The sequence below is a fragment of the Miniopterus natalensis genome, chromosome 20, assembly GCF_054644295.1.
Source record: "Miniopterus natalensis isolate mMinNat1 chromosome 20, mMinNat1.hap1, whole genome shotgun sequence".
Classification (NCBI taxonomy): domain Eukaryota; kingdom Metazoa; phylum Chordata; class Mammalia; order Chiroptera; family Miniopteridae; genus Miniopterus; species Miniopterus natalensis.
Genome location: NC_142100.1, coordinates 14,557,795 through 14,580,821, shown reverse-complemented (window position 1 = coordinate 14,580,821; position 23,027 = coordinate 14,557,795). Strand labels below are relative to the sequence as shown.

The 23,027-nt window shown below is 41.1% G+C and overlaps 2 protein-coding genes across 2 annotated transcripts; both read right to left on the bottom strand.

Annotated features, from left to right (window-relative positions):
• Window positions 1-1,380: 1,380 nt before the first annotated feature.
• Window positions 1,381-16,077, bottom strand: ZNF280B (zinc finger protein 280B). The gene is made up of 3 exons (XM_016222567.2): window positions 16,007-16,077; window positions 12,560-12,620; window positions 1,381-3,135 (listed from the first exon to the last, which is right to left on the bottom strand). The coding sequence occupies exon 3, from the start codon at window positions 3,064-3,066 to the stop codon at window positions 1,462-1,464; it is 1,605 nt and encodes a 534-aa protein (XP_016078053.2). The 5' UTR covers window positions 3,067-3,135; window positions 12,560-12,620; window positions 16,007-16,077; the 3' UTR covers window positions 1,381-1,461.
• A 3,168-nt stretch (window positions 16,078-19,245) lies between these two features.
• On the bottom strand, window positions 19,246-21,191 carry LOC107544656 (zinc finger protein 280A-like). Its single transcript, XM_016222565.2, is given in 2 exon segments — window positions 19,246-19,686; window positions 19,689-21,191. Coding segments are annotated over 2 exon segments (1,515 nt in total). The 5' UTR covers window positions 21,153-21,191; the 3' UTR covers window positions 19,246-19,635.
• Between the last annotated feature and the right edge of the window lie 1,836 nt (window positions 21,192-23,027).

Genomic DNA, 23,027 nt, shown 5'->3' with positions numbered 1-23,027 from the left:
AGCTCTCCTCAAAGTATATTCATATATTAGATAGGTGGATAGATCAGATGAAGAGCAGTAACTCTACTACCTAATATTTATTGAAATAAAAGGGACATTTCTTGCACATTGGAATGTGTCAAGTAAGACGCAAAAAGTATTAATATCATAAAATGGGAAATTATACACCCAAGAGAATAGTAACTGTTAACTGTAATACATTCATGTCCAACAAGAAAAGATAAAAAATTACGAACTTCACATGTTCAATTAGGATAAGATACATGAACACAGAAAAATATAAGGAAAAGCCCTGTAAAAAGCTTAATTTTAGCAAGTCACCCTGGGCTATTTTTATCCATTTGCCTACTGTTCCTGGACAACCGCCATTCAAATCTGAGCTCAGTCCACAAACTGGGCAGATACAGTTTGGCCCTTTTCAGTTAAAACTATGAGTCCAGTACAGTTCAAACTATGGATGTGAGGGCTTCTTTGCCTTGGGAAACTTCTACCTGTTCACTGCTGTGGCTGTGGGGGACATAGCTCATTCTGACCAAAGGCCAGCCAGAAAGGAGAGGGGAAGGAACAAATGGAATTCCCTGTGGAACACTCAACAAGAGGTTCACTGGCACCAGGCCCCGTTCTATTAACTACCTCTGCTTCTCCAGCTGAAGCCAATGATACAGTGGTTGGCTGATGTCTGCAGGAACCCCTCACCAAACATAGGCATTTTATTGTAATGGTTCTGCTTTCTTGGATGTACTTGGGCTGGGTAAAGACACTGACACGGTATTCCTTCTGCCTGTCTGCTTCAAGACAAGTAAATGTGTGCCTCTCTATAGACTGGGAAAAAGAGCCACTGCTCTCCATTGACTAATCTCCCACTTTCTGGTCCCATTCATGCCACAGCTTCTCCCTCAACTTCTCCCGACCCAGGCTTTCAGAGCCAGGTTATTTTAGGCCGCACGACAGAGGCACTTTTGGGAGTTCAGCAGTAAATAGGACCTTGCCATAACAAAGCCGTTCCAGTTTGACTAGAGTTAATATAATAATCTTCAAGGCATGGAAAAAGTAAAAAATAAAATTACTTTAAAAACTCTACAGATTCTATATACAGAAAAAAGAGCTTTCACACTCACAAGTAACATGAAATAGAAAAATAATAAATAGGTTTCTGACCTTTTTTTTCTTTCACATACATATACACACACAAGCACCTTTTATGTGTTAAGCCAGATACAGTCACATAAAAACCAGGTAACACATTTTTAAATAATATCTCAAAATTCACATCAAACAATACTGTATTTCATGAATTTTTTTAAAAACCTCATAAATAGTCCATTGGTTTCATTATTTTCAAACCTATTAATGTATGGTTTGTATTTTTTTATTTATGAGGTTTTTCACTTTGATTAAAATACTTGCTTTAAATTTCCTGAAAATGGGATGAACGCTTTTTTGGTTTTTTTTATTCTACTTTTAGGCCTGGGGGGGTGATGGTTCAGAATCAGATGTGCTTACAGTAATGGATGCTACTTCCACTGACCCTGCTTGAAGAGGTCCCAGTGATACTTGAATAACAACTTTGGTTTCAGGAGGCAATCCTTCTAGTTGCTCAGGCTTCTTAAACATTTGATGGCACCGGGTCTTGTGCTCCATTTTCTCCTTGAAAGTTAGAAACTGCAGTCGGCATTTGGAACACTGGTGAATACTCTTTTCCCAGTGTCCTCTGTAATGATACATGTAGGGTGTTGCCGCTTTGAAAATTTTGAGACAAAACGGACAAAGCAAATTCTTAGTGTTTTCATGGCATGTTCTGAAATGTGTTTCCACGTCAGCAAAGGCCGATGATCTGTAATTGCAAACCTGGCACACATAGGGCATTTCTCCAGGCTTATGGTTGTCCTTCATGTGCTGTAAGAGAACCTGATCCGTTTCAAATGACAATTCACAAATTTTACAGACAGCAGAGGGCTCCTGGGCAGTGTGCACACTTTCAATGTGACGCTGCATCTGGAAGGGAGTGAGAAACTGCCGGTGGCAGTGCTGGCAGGTGGTGTGGTTTTTCCAGTTGTCATCCCTCTGCTTCTCAAGTTCCAAATGGTGCGTCACGTGATTCATAAACTTGACATTTTTTAGAACTTTCAAGCAGCTGAAGCATTTAAAGGCTGTGTGAGTCTTCTGTTCTGGCTGCCCATCTCCTTGATGCTGTCCGTAGTAAAAGTCATGAAGTAACATGATCAGGTTTCCTTTCTTGGTATCGACAGTCTTGTTTTGATTTACCAGGCTCGAAAAATCTGTTTTTGTCAGTCTATTTTCCCCAGCAGGATTTATAGTCTTGAGCTGGACACTGTCCTTTGGAAACACTATTGGAAAGGGTGCTCCATTCTGAATAGGGCTTAATGAGGTATGAACACCATTTGAGGGTGTGCTTTGCTGAGGAGTCACTGTATGAAAGATCCCCGAAGAAGACAAAACTGAAGAATGTCCCCCTGTGATTTCATCACTGAGTTTAGGATTTTTGGGATTTATGCTGTTTACTTCAGAAGTGCAAAGTCGCTTTGATGCACAAGGACTTTTATTCAGACCTCCTATAGAAAGCGCTGTTCCCACTGGATGCCGCAATGAACTTGTGAATGTAATCAAAGGAGAGCATAACTCTGAAGAGCTATTAGGCACAACTTGTGGTGAATTACTTTTATAATCAGGCTTAGACAAAGGCTCAATAATAATAATAGGACTATCTGTTAATCTTGATTCAGACTCAGGAACTGGCAAGACAGTCACTGCTTCTGATGGAGAGGTCGCATGATGTACAGGCAATTTGTGATCAGTATCTTTTCTGAGGTGACCATACTTTTTTCTCCTTGAACATGAACCCGGGGTGACTCTGTTCAAAATGTTTGAAACGACTGGTTTTGAATGTGAAGTCACCCCAACAAAGATCAGCTCGGCGTCTTCATTTACATGTTCCACCCCAACAAAGATCAGCTCAGCATCTTCCTCTACTTGTTTGCTTCCTTCTATGCTCTTCTGTGGCTCCGGCTCTTGTTCTTCCTCACATAACATACATGATGGTTCCATTTTCTAATTTTTTTAATTCTTGAAAGGTGTGGCCACAAGTCCCAGTGCTTCCTTTATATAAACTGCCACCTGAGTACAAACAACACTACACATCAGTAAGTACGTAAAAAAATGTGTTCTCTCATTTAATTCTCTCCAAACCTCTAATAGTTATAAACATCCTTATTTCACAGATAAGGACACTAAGACTCAAAGAGAATAAATGACAGATTAAAACTATGATTACAGCCCTGGCCTGTCTGGCTCAGTGGTTAGAGCATCGTCCAGCGGACTGAAGGATCCCAAGTTCGATTCTGGCCAAGGGCATGTACCTCGGTTGCAGGTTCAGTCCCTCCCTGGCCCTGGTGAGCATGAGGCAACCAATCAATGTGTCTCTCACTTTGCTCTCCCCCGCCCCCCCATCCCTTCTACTCTCTGAAAAGCAATAGAAAAAAATATCCTCGGGTGAGGATTAAAAAAACAAATTAAAAAAACAAAACAAAACTATGATTACAGGTCAGTGTGACTCTAGCATTAAGCTCTGTCCTATGCTGATTATGACCTCTTCTATTAAAGAAGAAACACCCTCCAACAACTAATCACTAAGTGAAATCATAGGTAAAGGACAAGCACTTTTTACAAAGGTATCATTACATAGTGTTTAGAAACACAGGCTTTGGAATCAGAGAAGATTAAGCTGGAATTCTAAGTCAGCCACACAGCAACTGCATCTTCTTTGGCAAGTTTATAACTTTTAAATGTGTTTTTGTATCTTAAAGGCAAAAATTCTTATTTCTTAGAGTTAAGGTAACAGCTCTTTTCAAAAAGCACCAACTATTCAATGGCAGTTTGTTTTGTAGAAGAATTGAGGAAAATCTACATTAAATGCACATTCTCATTGGATTCATACATACTAATTTCATAAATATTAATATACAAAAGTGTGAAATTCAAAGAATAGGCTAAGAGTACCTACAGATAGTTAACCCACAGTATAACTCAATGTCAAGTACTTAGCACACACCTAACAAACTGGGAATGAACTCTCTTGATAATTTCATCCCAACTCAAGGCCTTAATTATAATCCATTCACTGGTATCTCCTAAATTTCTCCCTCCAGTCCTAACTTGTCCACTGAAGTTAAATCCAACAGTGCTTTCTCCCTCCTGCACCCTACCTCAATGTCTTCTCCATATGGTAGGCAAAGTGATTCTCTTAAAACAAATCAGATTATATCACTGCTCAGCTCAAAACTCTCTAATGGCTTTCTGGTTAACCCAGTGAAGGGCCAAATCCATCCAATGCCTATAACATCATGCTTCCAACCATGCATATCACACTCCATCCAATTATCTCACCCTCCTCATATCCACTACACTCTAGCCACACTAACCTCCTTGCTACTTCTTGAACACACTAAATGCTTTACCTTGCTTAGGGCCTCCGTATGTGCTGTTCCTCTAATATGAATGCTCACCATCCATATATCTGCATGGCTGGCTCCTCAACACATTCAGGGCTCTGTGCCAAGTCTTCTGAGAGAAGTTCTCAAACACTCCAACCAACTTCTAAGTCCTGATATCTCTTCCCTTCTTTCACCTTTAATCCCTTATTACCACCTAAGGTATTATAAACTTTGTTTATTTATCTTGATTATTTCTATTGTCTATCCAATAAAATATAAACTTCAAAGGGCACAGATTCTCTTTGTTGACTGCTATATCCTCAGCACAGGAGCTCAACAAATACATAATTTGTTAAATGAATTAATAAGTAGTATTTATTAAGACCCTTGATTTGTAGAGCAGATTGTGCTCCATTGATTTGATGTTTTCTATGAATTTACTCTGAGAACCTTGTCCACATCAGAAACTCTATAGGTCAATAAAAGATTTAAAGCTGTTAGCTTATTACAAACATTTTTTACTACAATCTATAGTAGAAACAAAACCCATTATATGGTGAACCACTACATAAACACATATAAATAATAATTGCCTTTACTACATGGGATGCTTATTCTAATATTTTCTATTTCATTTTTCCTAAATTGACCATGACCCATAAATTCAATTATGATTCATCAACGGGTAACACTATCAATAGTTTGAAAAACACTGGTTTTAGGCTAACAAATGTAGGCACTTTAAACCACAGTTCATAATTCACCAACTTCTGAAAACAATGTCAGAATTCATTATAGCCCAATGTGGATATCTTCAAACCAGCATAATCCAATCTATAAAGATTAAACTGCATCTAATATGTGCCATGCACCTCTCATTAATTTAATTATATAATTTTGGAACATACAGATATCTAATCCTGCAAATGTGTGCACCAACTTGGAATAGATTTTTAAAAGATATATAATATTAAGCATAATAAAAATTATTCTTTCCCTCACTATTCCACAACTATATTTTGCCTGCCCAACACTGATCTGACACTAGCAAGCACTGACAGTACTTAATGCATAAAGAAAAAAAGTGGTAAATGTATGAAGCTTACAGTCTAATGTGTCATAAATAGTGATTTATAGCTTTAAAACTAAGATCAAGTAGATAATTAGGATATGTAATGCAAGAAAACATGATGCAGATTTGAAAACATTGCTCTTTGGAGTCAACAAAAATGGGTTTGTCTGTCTATATACAACTTCAGTCATTTAAGTCAAGAATGATGCCACATAGTTCAGTGTTTCTCAATCTAAGTACTATTGACAATTTGGACCAGATAATTCTTTGTTGTGGGGGAATATCGAGTCCATATAGGACATTCAGCAGCATCCCTGGCTTCTACCTGCTAATGCCAGTACCAATCCCCTGGTTGTGGCAATCAGAAAGGTTCTGTGGGACTTCTTCCTTAATCTAACCCTCTTCACAGGATCACTTGTACATTCCTAGTAACTTCCTTCTAGGTGATTCTACATTTATACTTTAATATCCTCTCTAAATATATATATATATATATATATATATATATATATATATATATATATATATATATCAAAAGTATTAACATTCTTCCTAACACCATAAAACTCAGAAAATAATTTGACAAGTAATATGACCATCAGAATTATCTAAGGATAGACTTCTAAAGCCTAGAAGTTTATGATTCACCTAAAGTTATATGTAGGATTTGGAAATAGAGTTAGCACTATAATGTGTGATTCCTGAATTCTGTGTTCATTCCAAGAGAACTCTAACTTAATTAATGTCTATTTTCTGACGATGCTGCTATTAATTGCTTAGTCTCCAAGGATCAAAGAACCTCATTGGATTCATTTTTACTCTCCTTCTACTTTATAAAACCTGTTCTAACCTCCCCCAGCTCCCATCAAATTAATCACAGAAACTTAATAGTGATTCTAACTAACTTTTTAGAGCACTGGTCATTCTAACTACATATCACTTCCATTCCTATTAAAGCTCCTCCCCTCAAATTCTAGGTTTAGGTCCACCAGTTACTTCATGTTTGTACATCTGTAATACGCTCCAAATTGTTCTGTCTTATCTGTCTATCCTTCAAATTAAACAGGAAATCACCACTATCTGAATCTTAAAATACCACTGTAATTATATCACTCCTTTATTCCTAAATGTTAAATGATTCCTCCCACTCTTGGCAATGTATTTTAGGTTTTGCTATGGACTGAACTGAATCCCCCTCCCAAAAAAATCCATGTGTTGAAGCCCTAAACCCCAACATAAGGGCATTAGAGATGGGGTCTTTGAGAGGTAATCAGATTTAGATGAGGCCATGAGGGTGGGGCTCTTATGATGGGATTAGTACCCTTAGAAGAAGAGATTGGAGAGCTTGCTTCCTCTCAGCCCACCCCCAATGAAGACACGGGGAAGAGACTGCTGTCTTCAAACCAGGAAGAGAGCACTAGCTGGGGAACTAAATCAGCCGATACCTTGATCTTGGACTTCCCAGCTTCCCAAATTATGACAAATTCCTGCCGTTAAAAAAAAGAAAAAATTGAAATAAACAAGCTCTAGTAAGATTGCTGCATTTGGATTCAACTCAATTTGGTTGGATTTCTAGCTATTTTCCATAGTGATTCCCCTTCCATCCATGCAATAATTCAAGATGCAAAGTTAAGAGTAGAAAAAGAACCAGACATAAAGCAAATAAATTAATGAGTTCATTTAAATCAAGCATGACATTAGAACATGGGAATTTTCTTACCACTTCTCTAGTGTCCTTATTTTCTACAATTTATCAGAATCTTGAGATATTGGGGTTAAAAGGCTAGAACTGTAAAGACCTACTAGATCTAAGGGGTCAGTCCTAAAAAATCACTTCACACCACCCCACCAAGGAAATTGCCAAGGGCTGTGGGAGGAGCCAACGTGAAGGTTTCATTCCAAAGACAACTGACAGGTCAGCTGGTGATGACCCACCTCCCAGGTTATTGCAGTGCATTTAAACAATGGCCCTTTTAGTGGGTCTTTGTTATTATCACCAGCTTTTCTCAGGCTTCTGTCCTTGAGTAACTTCCTAAGATTAGGCCACCAGGACTCCTCTGGTGCCTAACCTCACCATCTTCCCTTGCGGCTGACTCTTTTCACCCCAGTGCTGCTCCTCCAAGTTCCTGTTCCACCTCCCTCACTTTCTCCCCACCCACAGCATCTTTGTCCCTTCCCCACCACTGTCTTTCTCCCTTCCTCCATTAACCTCCACACATTTGCTGCCTTAGAATTTAATGCCAATTAAACACAGATCCTTGGGGAAATGGGAGCTTCACAGGATCCTTAAAACTGCAGTAAACATTTGCATTCCATCCTAGGGTAACTAAGTAAAACAAAGATAATTTTTTTTTACTTTTGTTTTCTTTTTCATAAATCAGCTCAGGATGGTAGGGAAATACACAAATAGGGCCTAAGCAAACTTGGGAGTCTAGGATGAAAACTACTACTAAACGAAGGTTGTTCTTTGTCAGAAGACATGACTATTTCTAAAGAATGTACTAATGTACTAGAGAAGCATCAAAGATTTATAGGCCCTCACCACCATTTCCATTCTTGGTACCTCTCTGACCTCTTCTCCCCACTATTCTAACATCATTCACTCTAATTCAGCCACAGCGGCTTCCTTGCTGCTTCTTAAACATTCCATTCAGGTTTTCTGCCTGAAACTCTTTGTCTCCCAGATATCCTCATGGGTAACATTTCTATCTCCTTCAAGCCCACGTCCAAACTTACCTCTCCATGAAACTTACTCTGACCATCTATCTAAAATTACAACACTCCTATCTAGCAACCATTCAACCCCATGACACAGCTCTATTATAATTTTCCTAATTTCATAACATCACCTGTTATTTCACCAGAGAATGTACATATTTATTGTATTTACTATGCTTCTTCTTCCACTGGACCCTTCCATTGGAGAAGTTGTTTTGTTTTTTCGTTTGTTTTGTTATTTTTGTCAGTTTTGTCCACTGATTTCTCCCTAGTGCCTAGAACAGTCCTGGCACACAATAAGCACTCAAGTAGTCATTTAAAAAAACCACAGTTATCTAGAATTATAAATAAATTCAACAAAGAAAGGTGGGTTGAAGAAATGGGTAGGAAATGATGAAACCTGAGAAACAGCCAATTTTCAAGTCTGGGAGCCACTGAAGTATACTAGTATAGCAAAGTCAGAGCCCTGCTATTTTGGGAGTCAGGAGAATGATGGCTGGGGCCAGATTTCATCATTGGGACCAAGAGTTTGGGAAAGACTTTTTCAAAGTAGTATGGTTAGTCCTACATGGGATCTTCTCCCAGGCAGGGGAGAAATTCAGCTGTTTTCCCTTTCCTTCCTTTCCTCTCAAGAATAGCATCTTAGAAGACATCACACAAAGGAGATATGAGCAGAGTGACAGTTCAACCTAAAAGTGGCCTCTTAGATCAGAGGCAAGTTCTTTCACTAAGACTGTTTGGAAAGGGTATAGAAGTTATCATGTGAGTGGTGATCAATTTAAAGAGGGGCTATGGAGAACCACAAAAAAAGACAACTAAAGAAAACATACCAATGTCAATTTGTTAAATGCCAGCAACAAGGTGAGTTCAGAGGGGAATGGCAAGATAAGGGAGTATAAAAATCCACTCCTTCCTAAAAGCAAACTTTACGAAATCAAGTTTTTTTAGATCCTGGAAATTAACCAAGTACTTGCAAAAATCAGAGGATTTTTGTGGAAAACAGTTTGGCAATTCCTTAAGAAGTCAAGCATAGAAAGATCATATGACTACAAAAGACTACTTCTAGGTATATACCCAAAATAATTGAAAACATTCGAGTAAGTACATGTAATGTGCATGCATGTTTGATAGCAGCACTATTCAGAAGGTGGAAAGGTGTAAACACAAATGTCGATCATAGATGAATGGATAAAACAAACTGTGGTATATACATACAATGGAATAATATTATTCAGTCATAAAAGTAATGAAATATTGATATATGCTACGGCCTAGACAGACCCTGAAAATGCAAAAGTAATAAAAAGCCAGACAAAGTCAGGATCACTTATAACACACAGGCAAAAATTCTCAACAAAATACTAGCAAACAATTTCTAACAACATATAAAAAGGATCATACACTACAACCAAGTGGGATTTACATAAGGTAATGCGAAGTTGGTTCATTATACGAAAATCTACCAATATTACATCATTTTAATAGAATAAAGGACAAAAGAAAAGCCACATACGACTGCAGAAAAAGTATTTGACAAAATCTTCCCCATGATGGGAAGGAAAACACTCAACAGTTAGGAACAGAAGGGGATTTTCCAATTCAGACAGAAGGTGTCTGTAAAAGACCCACAGCTAGCATCATACTTAATGGTAAAAAGCTGAAAGCTTTCCCTCTAATACCAGAAAAAGATAAGACTGTCCACTTTCACCACTTCGATTCAACATTATATTGAATATTCTATAACCAGGGTAATCAGGCAAGTAAAAGAGCACTCGGATTAGAAAAGAAGAGGCAAAACTAAATTGGACATTGGAGATGACATGATTTTGTATATAGAAAATCCTGAGGAATTCACACATTCAAGCATTAGAATCAGTAAGTTCATCCAAGTTGCAGAAAATAAGATTAATATAAAAAAATCATTTCTATTTCTATACACTAGGACTCTGAAAATGAAATTACATTTATAACAGCATTAAAAGGAATAAAATACTGTCCTGGTGAAGTGGCTCACTTGGCTGGAGCATCACCCCATACATCAAAAGATAGTGAGTTCGATTGCTGGTCAGGGCACATATCCAGGTTGCAGGTTTGCTCCCCAGACAGGGCACGTTCAGAAGGCAACCGATAGATGTGTGTTTTTTTTTTTTCTCTCTCTCTCTAAAATCAATTTAAAAAAACAGAAGCACATATGCTTGGGTGAGGATTTAAAAAAAATAAAAAACACAGATCAATGGAACAGAATTCAGACTGGACCCCTGCCACACACCATATATACAAAAAGTAACTTAAAGTGATCGTAGAACTAAATGTAGAGCTAAAACTATATAACTCTTTTTTTAAAAAAAGTAGTAAATAGTTTCTTAAACAAGACACCAAAAGAATAAATGACAAAGTAAAAAATAAACTATGATACTGTATCACCTCACATTCATTAGGATGGCTGCTATAAAAATAAATAGAAAATAACAACTGTTGGCAAGAACATGAAGAAATTGGAATCCTTTTCCACTAAAGTTGGACTGTAAAATGGTATAACTGCTATGGAAATCAGTACAGAAGTTCCTCAAAGATTTAAAAATAGAACTACCATATGATCCATCAATCCCACGTCTAGATATATACCCAAAATAAATGAAAGCAGGATTTCAAGAGTTATTTGTATGTCCATGTTCACAGCAGCACTATTCACAATGACCAAGAGGTGGAAGCCACCCAAATGTCCATCAGCTGAAGAATCATTTTTTAAAATGTGATATATACATACAATGGAATATTTTTCAGCCATAAAAGGGAAATTCTGTCACATGCTGCAACATGCATGAACCTTGAGGACATGTGGTAAATGAAATAAGCCAGCCACAAAAAAGACAAATACTGTATGATTTCACATATATGAAGTATCTAAAGTAGTCAAAGCAACAGAAAAGAAACAAAATGTTGAATAGTAGATGGATACCAGGATCCAGGGAGAGAGGGAAAAGGGGGTTTGTTGTTTAATGAGTAGAGTTTCAATTTTGCAACATGAAAAAGTTCCAGAGATCTGTTTCAAAATGCTGTGAATATACTTAACACTTAAAAATGGTTAAGATGGTAAATTTTATGTTATGGGCTTTTTAGCACAATAAAAAAATTCATTAAAAAAATGGGCAAAGGATATAAACAGACATTTCTCCAAAGAAGATACATACATAGCCAATAAGCACAAGAATTACTGCTCAACACGATTAGTCATTAGGGAAACATAAATCAAATCACAATCAGATACTACTTCATACCCACTATTGGCTATAATCAAAAAGAGGGACAATAACAAGTGTTTCAGAAGATGGGGAGAATTTGGAATCCTCATTTACTGCTGGTGCAACTGCTGTAAAATGGTGCAGCCACTTTGGAAAACAGTTGGCAGTATCTCAACAATTAAATACAGAGTTACCATACGATCCAGCGATTTCACTCCTAGATATATGCAGCAACAAACTGAAAACATAAATCTACACAAAACCTTGCACAACAATGTTCAGCATCATTATTCATGGTAGCCACAAAGTGCAAACAATCCAAATGTTCATTAATTGATGGATGGATACACAAACTGTGGTAATACAATGGAATATTATTCAGCCATAAAAACTAATAAAGCACCACGGCACATGTATGATATGAATGAACCTTGTAAACATGATAAGTGAATAAAGCCAGACGCAGAAGTCCACACAGTCTATGGTTCCACTTACATAAAACATCTAGAAAAGGCAAATCCTCACAGACAGAAATAAACCAGTAGTTCTCATGGGATGGGAGAAAAAAGGAACAAGGAGCCATAGTAGGTTGAATAAAAACACACAAAGTAACAGGTCCTATTCCCTGAAGCATGTACATGCTTCCTAATTTGGAAAAAGGATCTCTGCAGATATAATTAAGTTATAGGTTTTGAGATGGAGAATATCTGGTTCACACAAATGGGCCCTCATTGCCATCACAAGTGTCCTTCAATTTCAAACCCTAAAGAGTGAATTTTACCTTATGTGAATTTATATCTCAATTAAAGAAAAAAAATGCTTACCACTCTCCTCCCCCACATCCCAGTAACTGAAACTGAGACAGGCTAGTAAGCCAGGACAAGTGGAACAGGGAAACCGAAACAGAGAGCTGAACAAACTGGCCCAGCAATTTACAGCAGACACAGAAGGTCACCTTCCTAGAGATAACATTTAGGCCTCAGTTGTATCTCAGTCAAAGCCCAGAAAAGCTGCAAAACCACGTGGGCAATGCCTGGACCAGCTGCAATAACAAAAGAACTCCTGAAAGAACATACCTGGAAAACTGATGAATATTCTGCTGAAACTGTTCCCTGACACCTCCCGGAAGATTCCTTCCTGCAAGAGAGAGAGATAAAAGCCCCAAGACAAACGATTCAGTGTCTGTTCTTCTTCCCCCTCTTCTTCCCAGACAGGCATGCATCCCTAAATTCTAAAGGACCCCACCAGGCTTGCTATCAGGGAGCAATGGGCAGCGGCAACTCATCCTGAGCTAACCGCCTGAACCTGTCCCAAAGGCCCCTTTTCTCTGACTTCTTAGTGAGCCAAAGCAGCCCAGCCCAGGATTATTTCCCTACCTAGTCCCTCTCCTTCTATCCTAGGCCCTTCCTTGTTTCACTGTCCCCAGCTTTAATAAACATCCTCTAAGAATCACCTGGACTTGTACTGGGAAATCTTTCCTGCACAAAGTCAAGAACCCACACACTGCCCGGCCAGGCGTTGCTCAGCGGTTGAGCATCGACCTAGGATCCAGGAGATTGTGGTTCAATTCCCAGTCAGGGCACATGCCAGGGTTGTGGGCTCGATCCCCAGCTGGGGGTGTGCAGGAGGCAGCTGATCAATGACAACTCTCTTATCACTGATGTTTCTATCTCTCTCTCTCCCTCTCCCTCCCTCTGAAATCAACTTATATTTAAAAAAAAAGAACCCGCACACTACCAGCCAGCCCTAGACAGACCCATTTAGGGCCAGGTCCCCTTTCTGGTAATAATACTAAATTCAAAGCCCCTAAGCAGACTTCATTCATGTAACAAAGAGTTAGAATTATGGTAACAATGCAAACTGATCTAGCCAACAAAGAGAATTAAGCTGATATAAGGGTTCAATTTATAAATTTGCAGTGGAGGCATACCTTCCTAGGGATGGAAGGATACTTCTTGCAGAGTGGACATCTTTCTGATACTAAAGATTTGGAAGACCAAATTACCTATAGTCATGTGCCGCATAACATTTCAGTTGAGACAGACTACATATACAAAGACAGACCTACAAGATTATAATGGAACTGTTGCAGGTGGCAGGAATGGAATCAGGTATTAGACCCATGGGGTCAGACTGGACCTGAGTTCAACAACACTGGTACTTCAGTTCTGGCTAGGAAAGAATTCAGAGCCAGACTCGAACTGTAAGAGAACATTTATTTGAAAAATCACAGAGGCAGAAGTAGTAATTCGTAGAAGAAACGGGCTTAGGAAACAAGTTATAGAGGTAAAGGAAGGGCCCTTGGAGCTTGGGAGTGAGGAATTAATGGTAATATGTCTGGGAGGGTGGGAGGGGAAGGGAAAGGAAAGAGAAAGGAAAAGGGAAAGGCTCGGTTGGGTGTGTTCCCGGGAGGGAGAGTGCTCAGGGTCCTCCACCTTAAGGGTTTTAAGGGTGGAGATTTTAGAGGAGGTCCCAGGGGAAGATCTTAATAGAATATTCAGCAGCTTTCCAGGTGTGTCCTTTCAGGGTCTAGGTCTCCACTAACTGATTGGTCGGGACCTGGGCAGAGGGTCATTATTCAGTGCTGGTCCTTGAGGTCAGCCATGGGATAGCTTGTCTGGTTTTGCTGCTGCTTTGTGGCCTGGAGCTGAAACACAACTGAGGCCTAGATGTTATCTCTAGGGAGGAAAGGTCAGGGGGTCCAAACTTCATGACCAATGATATGCTAAGGGAGGAAATGTCACCCTGGGACAAGGTCCCACCCTACAGTGTATCTCTAGGGAGGAAAGATCAGGGGGTCCAAACTTCATGATCAATGATATTGTAAGGGAGGAAATGTCACCCTGGGACAAGGTCCCACCCTACAGTTGTCCTTTGCTAGGCACCCAGGACTTTCCGCCCTGGTGACCTTCTGTACCTGGCCCATCATACTTGCTCTGCTCATGTCTGTCTAACAGCCTACCATAGAACTAAACAATTTCTATTGCCTACTGATGTCATAGTGCTACATATTATATAAATATTTATCATTGTTACAACTGCCTACAGTATTCAGCACAGTAACATGCTGTACAGATTTGTAACCTAAAAGCTATAGGAAAACAGAATTTGTCCCTCTAAATGTGTCTGTTTGCCCTAAGAATTATTTTAGGCTGGTTAATTTTAAGAAACACCAGACTTCAGAGAAACTGAAAACCAAGTAGAAGTTACTCCTTGTAAAAGACATTTTACAATTGGAAGGGAAATCTCCAATTGTAACGGTGTCTCCTGGCAATACCAAGAAGAGGTGGATGACCTTATCTCTAGAAATCCAATGCAGACTTACATTAAATAATTCCACCCACTTATGGAGGATTTGGATATAGACGGGGTAGAAGCTGGGTACCAGTTCACACGCCTATGAGTCAGTAAAGACTGAAATCATGAATGCCTCGTATTGAGTAGGTTATTCTGGAACATCATAAAAAATCACCACTGAGGTAAGACAATTCTATTAACTGGATGATCACAGGATATGCCCATCATACTTTTCCAGACATACCGTTTTTACTGCACGGGACTATGCAATCAATATACAGATTAGTTTTCATTTGGGGAAAGAAGTTCTGAAATATCCCCAGAGGTCATCAATTGAAAGTCCTCAAAAACAAAACAACAAAAAAAAACAACCCACAAAACTACTGGGCAACCGTGGGAAACGGGGTGGAAAAGAAAAGCTCCCCGAGTTCTTTGGAGGGGATAACTGTAAAAATACGTCAATGGCTAAGTTTCCTTGGCGCAGTTAAGTTAACGTGTTGCTTTTCACGTTGCTCCTACATCTGCAATGAACGTATGTGACGTTCTGGTGGAAAAGAAAACAGAACTCCTCCTGCAGCCTACCCTATGTCAGGAAAGAAAGCATCTGGGAAGGGGTCAAACAAAAGCCCCCCTCACCCCGGTCCCCGCCCTCGGAGACACTCTGGTAGGGCCCGGGGTGCGCTAGAGCCCAAGCAGGCTCGGGAAGAGAACCGGGCGCTGGTCGGGGGACAGAGACCGATAAACGGATGCTGAAGCGCTTCCAGGGCCTTAAAGGGTCTGGATCTACAGATGTTCGGGATGGGGGCGCCGCTGGTTGCAAAATCGGTGTGAGGTTTTCACCACGAGGGGAAGCCCCGCACGGGACCGCGCGGGAGCAGAGGGAAGGGGGGGCACAGGCGCCCGGACAGGCCCTGGCTCCAGACCTGGGGGATGGGGCCGCGGTGGGGGAGGAGAGGCTGCCAGGAAGCGGCGCCTGAGGCGATTAGGGAGGGGAGTGTGTGACTGTGTGTGACTGTGTGTGTATGTGAGAGTGTGTGTGTGTGTGAGTGAGAGAAGGGGCTTCAGATCCGCACACGGCGGCCGCTCCCCCGGCGCGACACGGGGACAGGCCGCTTGGCAGTGCAAGGACCGCCGCGGGTGTCGTGCGTGACCCGAGCAGCCGCGGAATCTCTTTCACCTCCCCTCAAGGAACGCTTGGACCGCGCCGCGCCACGCCCCGTCCTTACCAGCCCGGGTGCGCGGCGCTCCCCGCGCCGGGCGAGGCGCTCCCCGGGTGCAGCCCGAGGCGGCGACGTCTCCTCAGGCCCCAGGCGCCGCCGCCTCCACACCAGCGCCCGCTGGAACCAGTGACTGGCTGCCAGGTGCGGGCGTGAGGCCGCCAGGGCTCCGGGCGCTGCGATCTGATTGGCCGCGAGGATGGGCCGGGCGCATGCGCGCGCTCTGGCTCCCGGCGGGGACCCCTGAGGACGCGGTCAGGCCAAGAGGGCTGCGGGCAGCGGATAGCTGAGTCCCTGGACGGGTCTTGGGAGGCCAGGGAGACACAGAGGCCGGGGTTCAGGCCCAGAGGACAGGCTCGCAGTCCACCAGGGGAGAGGCTTGCCCACCTGGCGCGCCCCAAAGGGTGCTCAAGTGTGGTCTCTTTTCCACAGGAGCACTATGTGCCTGCCCTTGGCGTAGGGAACTGGACCGTGCAACTGCATCTTGCCCTCCGTTCTCTTCAAGTTGCATCTGGGGCCAATCCAATGCAGCCTGCAGCCTGCAGCCTGCAGCCTGGTTTTGTGAAGCTCGCAGCAAGCTAGGAATGAGCTTTACATTTTTTGGAAGATTTTTAAATTGATGTTTAGAGAGAGAGAGAAACATCCATGTGAGAGCCAAAGCTGCCTCCTGCACACCCCCGACCTGGGATCAAGCCCGCAACCAGGGCGTGTGGCCTGACCAGGAATCCAACTGGCAGCCTTTCCGCCCTGTGCGGGTCCGTGTCCAACCAACTGAGCCACACTGGCCAGGGAGAGCTTTACATTTTTTAATGGCTGGAAAACCCACAAAGAATATTATCTTGTAAAGTGAAATTATATGAAATTCAAATTTCAGTGTCCATAAATAAAGTTTTATTGCACACAGGTCCTGGCCATTCCTTTAGATACTGTCCGTGGCGGCTTTCCTTACCTAACAGCAAAGTTGACTCACTGCCAGAGGTCATGTTCACAAAGCCTAAAATATTTACTGTCTGGACCTCACAGAATTATTTTTAATTGCTCAGTTCTGCCAGAAGTATATCTTAATAATCTTTTGAAATAACACTTTTTGGTTTTGTTCATCTATAATGTCATTTCTCCCCCTCTATTTTATTTATTTCTTCCACTCTTTATTATTTATTTCTTCCATATCTCTATAGGTTCTGTTGTTCCTTTTTAAAACTTTCTGAGATAATTTGTTTAAATTCCTTTATTTCTTTTTATGTAATCCTATAAATTTACCTCAATTTACTTGTGCCAATTTAACTGCGTTCCACAATTTTTGCTTTATAGTATGTTCATTATCATTTAATTCCAAGTATGTCCTAATTTCCCTAGTGATTCTCTTTTCATGCAAGGGTTATATAATAATATGGTATTTATTTTCCAAATCCATGAGATTTTTAAAAGCTGTTCCTCGATCAATTTCTCATGTTGTTGCATTATGGTCAGACACAGTCTAAATATTATTGATCCTTTGTATTGGAAGATTTCTGTTTAGTAATATATACCATAAAAATGTAGATGTAGATATAAAAATATTTGCAATGTTTAAAATGTATATATGTGAAATGACTCATTTAGGCCTCAAAATTACTCCAGTATCCTTCAGTAAGTTACAATGAAATAAGCTCCAGACTTTACTCAAATTTCACTAGTTTTTCCACTAATTGTCCTTTTTTCTGTTCCAGATTCCCATACAGGGTTCCAGTGATTTTTGCTACAGTGTCTCCTTAACCTGTTCTAGAAAGTTTCTTAAACTTTCTTTGTTCTACATGACCTTGATGGGTTTAAAGAGTCCTTAAAGGTCAGGTTTAGAATTCTACCACAGAGGTGATATATACTTCTCATAACTTCCCATCAGAGATACCTGCCACCAGTATTACTTAGCACTAGTTTCTCCACTATAAAGTTACTTTTTTTCACTTTCCGTATACCATTCTTTGAAAGCAAGTGACTAAATCCAGCCTACACTCAGGATGGGGCATGGAGTCTCATTAAGGGGAGAGTATCTATAAGACACGCGATTATTGAATGTACACAGAGCAAATATAAAACATTTCCATCAGTGCAAATGCTTTTATGGACAGCACTGATTTAAATCATTATTTTCCCAATTTTTCTTTTTAAATATATACATTTTGTATGTCAAAGAAACTCAAAAAAGATTCTGGAGGCTTTGCTAGAAATAAGTGATAAAGATTTATTCAAAAGTCTGACAGTTTGCAAACTGGAAACAGAGCTAGTCAAAAACCCAGAAGTGTCCCAAAGAAGAAAGAAAAGTTAAGGGCCATTATAGTAAAAAGTACATTCTTTTTTAATTGATTTCAGAGAGAGGAAGGGAGAGAGAGAGAGAGATAGAAACATCAATGATGAGTCATTGATCGGCTCCCTCCTGCACACCACCTTCTGGGGATGGAGCCCGCAACCCGGGCATGTGCACTAACCAGGACTTGAACCTCAATCTCCTGAATCATAGGTCAATGTTCAACCACTGAACCACACCGGCGGGGCTAAAAAGTACATTTTTTAGCATAATCAGTCCACTCTTAGGCCTAGAATTGGTCCAGGATGGGTAGCAGTGGTCTGGATAATGGATGTCAGGTAGATGCCGAGTGGTCTGGGTATGTGAGTCTTTCAGGAGCTAATCAGAGCATTATCTGGGGGTCTGGTATATGTCCAGCTGTTGACACACAATGAACTTTTATGTATATACAGGCATTTACTGGGGGCTGGAAAGTTCAAAAGTTTAAGTTCCCAGGCTAGTTAGAACAAGAATAAAATCTCTCCTCATTTCTCAGCTTTCATGTTTATAATTTTAGCAGCTTAAAGTGACTTCATTTTATATTTTCCTCAAAATCTTTCCTCAGAAACTTGAATTCTGTGAAAGTTCAGGGACGGCACTTTTGCACTTAGGCTTCTGGCTTCCCTCACCCTAGTCCCAGCCCTGTTTAGAATTATATTGCTTAATTTCCAAACATTTAGGATTTTCTCAATTATCTTTTGATTATTGATTAGTAGCTCAATTCCTCTGCTGTCAGTGGGTAGCTACAAAAATCCTTACAGCTAACATCACAATTAATGATGTATTTATTGTACATGAGTTTGAGACCAAAACAGGAATGACCACTATAACGACTTCAATTCAACAAAGGACCTAGAACATGCCTCAGTCGATCAAATGACTCTCTCTCATCATTGATATTTCTACCTCTCCCCTCCTCTCTCTGAAATCATTAACGATATATAAAACTGCCATTTTCATTCAAGGAGATTCTTCAGAGCAGTGAAAAAGAATATGCTACTATTACACACAGCAAAAATGCATCTGACTTATTTAGGTCCAAAAAGTGGTTACTTTGGGGAAAGGGTTGGCTGGCAAGGGGCATTAAGAAATCTTCTGAGCTACTTATTGACAGTAGGCAGCTGAAGAATTGTCACACCTGACAGCTGTTGACACTGCTTGCTGGCGCCTACAGCCATGATGTACAGATGCCCTCATCTCAACCTGTCTTTCAGAACTCCTGGAGGTGGGTAGAACATAATTTTTAGCCAGAACCCTAGCTGCAGAGACATCTGGAATACTGTTCTAAATAGCCACGTCTCTTGGTTTTTACAGGTTACAATCTAGGGTTAGTGTTGCTCATCATAATGGATGCTGCACCTCTTGAGATCCGGATTGAACTAAAATTTGAATAATATCTCCTGTTTCAGGAGATAAGCCTTCCAATTGCTCCGGCTTTTTAAATGTTTGATGATTCTTGGTTTGGTGCTTTATTTTCTCCTTCAGAGTCAAAAACTGTAGCCGACACTTGGAACACCAGAAGACTCGCTTTTTCCAGTGCCCCCAAAAATGATTCATGTAGGTTGCTGCCGCTTTGAAGATTTTAAGACAAAACGGACAAAGCAAATTCTTAGTGTTTTCATGGCATGTTCTGAAATGTGTTTCCACGTCAGCAAAGGCCGATGATCTGTAATTGCAAACCTGGCACACATAGGGCATTTCTCCAGGCTTATGGTTGTCCTTCATATGCTGTAAGAGAACCTGATCTGTTTCAAATGACAATTCACAAATTTTACAGACAGCAGAGGGCTCCTGGGCAGTGTGCACACTTTCAATGTGATGCTGCATCTGGAAGGGAGTGAGAAACTGCCGGTGGCAGTGCTGGCAGGTGGTATGGATTTCCCAGCTGTCACCCCTTTGCTTCTCAAGTTCCAAATGATGCTTCATGTGACTCATGAACTTGACATTTTTTAGAACTTTCAAGCAGCGGAGGCATTTAAAGGCTGTGTGAGTCTTCTGTTCTGGCTGCCCATCTCCTTGATGCTGTCCGTAGTAAAAGTCATGAAGTAAAATGATCAGTTTTCCTTTCTTGGCATCGACAGTCTTGTTTTGAGTTGCTAGACTCGAAAAGTCTGTTTTTTCCAGCCTTTCCAAACTATTTGCTTCGTCTGGATCCATAAGATTGAAATGTGCCTTGTCATTTGCATGAGCCCAGGAAAATGGTTCTCCATTCTGATCAGGGCTTAATGGAAAGGGGACACCTTCTGAGGTTGTATTTGTGTTCGTCGTAGAAGAGATACCTGAAGGAGCCACAGCTGAAGAATGTCCCTCTGGGATTCCATCACTGAGTTTAGGTCTTTGAGAATTTCTGCTATTTATATCCAGAATGGAAAGTCGCTTTGAATCACGAAGACCTTCATCCTTGCCTGCTGCAGAAAGTATATGTCCAAGTAGACAATGAGACCGTGGAGAGAGCAAATCGGAGGAACTGCCAGGCACAACTTGTAAGGAGCTGGATTTATAATTAGGTTTAGAGGAAGGCTTAAACATACTAGGACTATCTGTTGCTCTCCTTCCAGACTGAGAAACTGGTGAGATGGCCTCTGCTTTTGATGTGGGGGTCACGTGATCAGCAGGGTGTAACGTGCAAGCAGGATCTTGACTCAAGCGTCCTTTCTTTCTTTTTGGATATGAGTCTGAAGTCACTCTGTTCAAAATGTTTGAAATGACTGGCTTTGGTTTGGAAATCGCTCTGACAAAGAGAATTTCATCCTGTTTACTTACATTGTCCACTCCAACAAAGGTCAGCTCAGTGTTTGCATCGCCCTTGCCCCTGTGCTTGGATTCTCCCATGCTCTCCAGCGGTCCTGGCACTTGAATTTCCTAGTACAACAAGAAGAGAGCTACCATTTCACAACTGCTTTAGGCTAAAGTGGTCCCTTCAGCTTCTAGGGCTTTTCTTTTTGTTAATGGCCACCTAAGTGCAACCAGATATCATCAGTCATTATTTCAAAAGACAAAATCATCACCTTATTCAATCTTCCACTGAAACACTGAGATAACTATTAACATTTTTATTTTACATGTAAGGAAACAGGCTCAAAGCATTTAAGTGACACAATAATTCTCCAGCCCCGCCAGGTCCTACAATTGCAAACTGCTCAACATGCCCTCCTTTCAGGGCCATGAGTAGGGTGAGGCACTAGAGCACCAGATTTAAAGGCAAGATCTAAGGAGGTGCAGGTTCCACATCTCAGAGTTCCTGCTTCCTTCATTTTTGCACCCTGGATGTCTCAGTAGCCTCCTCCTACTCCAAGATGTACTCTCAGGGGTAGCTAAAATTTCCAACCAATCTTAAAACTCAGCTCTAGATTAGTCCCCTAAAACATCTGCTCCCCTGCAGCACTCCTTTTCTCAGTAAGCCTTTCCGGTTGTTCAGTTCGCAATCTCTAGAGACATTCTTTGCCAGTCTTTCCCTCACACCCTAAAACCAACCAATTAGCAAACCCTGTCTTCTCCCTCTTCTAAAGGTATCCAGAACCTGACCACTCTCTACTACTTCCACTGTCACCTCCCCGACTGAAGGCGCCATGTTCTCTCCCTGGACCACTGAAGGAGTTTCCAGCCTTATACCACTTTTGTCCTATAACCCCATGGCCACTCCAATACTACCGTTAGAATATGTAGGAGGGCCCTGGCTGGTGTGGCTCAGTTGGTTGAGCATAGTCCTGTGCACTGAAAGGTCACCAGTTCCATTCCCAGTTAGGGCACATGCCCAGGTTGCATGCATCAATGTTTCTCTCCACCCCCCCCCCCCAAAATCAATAAAAACATATTTCTTTAAAAATGTAGGAGGGCTGGCACGCACGCTTCTGCTTAGAGATCTCCAACGGCTTCTCATCTTACTCAGAAGAAATGGCAATGAACATAAAATGCCCCAAAGAGGTCTAGGCCATCTGCCTGTGCCCACTAGTCTTCATCTGTTCTGACCCTCTATCCCTCACCTCCAGCCACCCTGAGCTCCATGAGTCTGGAAGGCACCAGATCCTGTACTTTCTCAGGTTCTGGTGCCTTCTTTTGTTGCCATGGATGCTCTGTCCTTAGATATCCCATCCCAGCTCTTGGCCTGTTTCAAGTCCACACGACAGCTTCTCAACAAGGATTCCCTGCTATTACAGTCGCAACCTCTTCCCAGCTCACAAGCCTATTCTCCCAGCTAATGTAAGAAACATTCAAACCTCTGAAGAATTTTTGTGAATCTGTTTGGGCGAAAATGTCAACAATTGCCAGGAAGTAAAATCTCAACAGATTGAAATAATGCTCCAGAGAATGGCAGTTTTACATCTTGCTTTATAGATTACAATCAAAGGAGAACTTGAAGTGGGTTACAGGAAATCCACTGGTGATAGATAGGAGGCGGGAGAAAGCCAAGGGGAAGGGGGCAAGTATGGGATTGGATAAAAAGCAAAATGACAGACATAGGTGGGTACAGGACAGTTAACAAGATAACAACAACAAGGAGAGGATTCCCGGTCTCAGCCTCGGTGCTTTGAGGGCCCAGAAAAAGGGGAAATCACTTTGTTTTGCAAAGGCATGTGTTAATTGGGTATGCTATCTCAAATGCAAAAGAAAACCTACAGCTTTAGTTAAGGTGAAAATTAACCTTTGTTAGGGAAAATACTGCCTTAGGGTGTGGCTACCAACCGTAAACCGCTTATGTTTTAAAAG

Coding starts and splice junctions, on each gene's coding strand:
- ZNF280B (XM_016222567.2), bottom strand. CDS start 3,066: ATGGAACCATCATGTATGTTATGTGAGGAAGAACAAGAGCCGGAGCCA.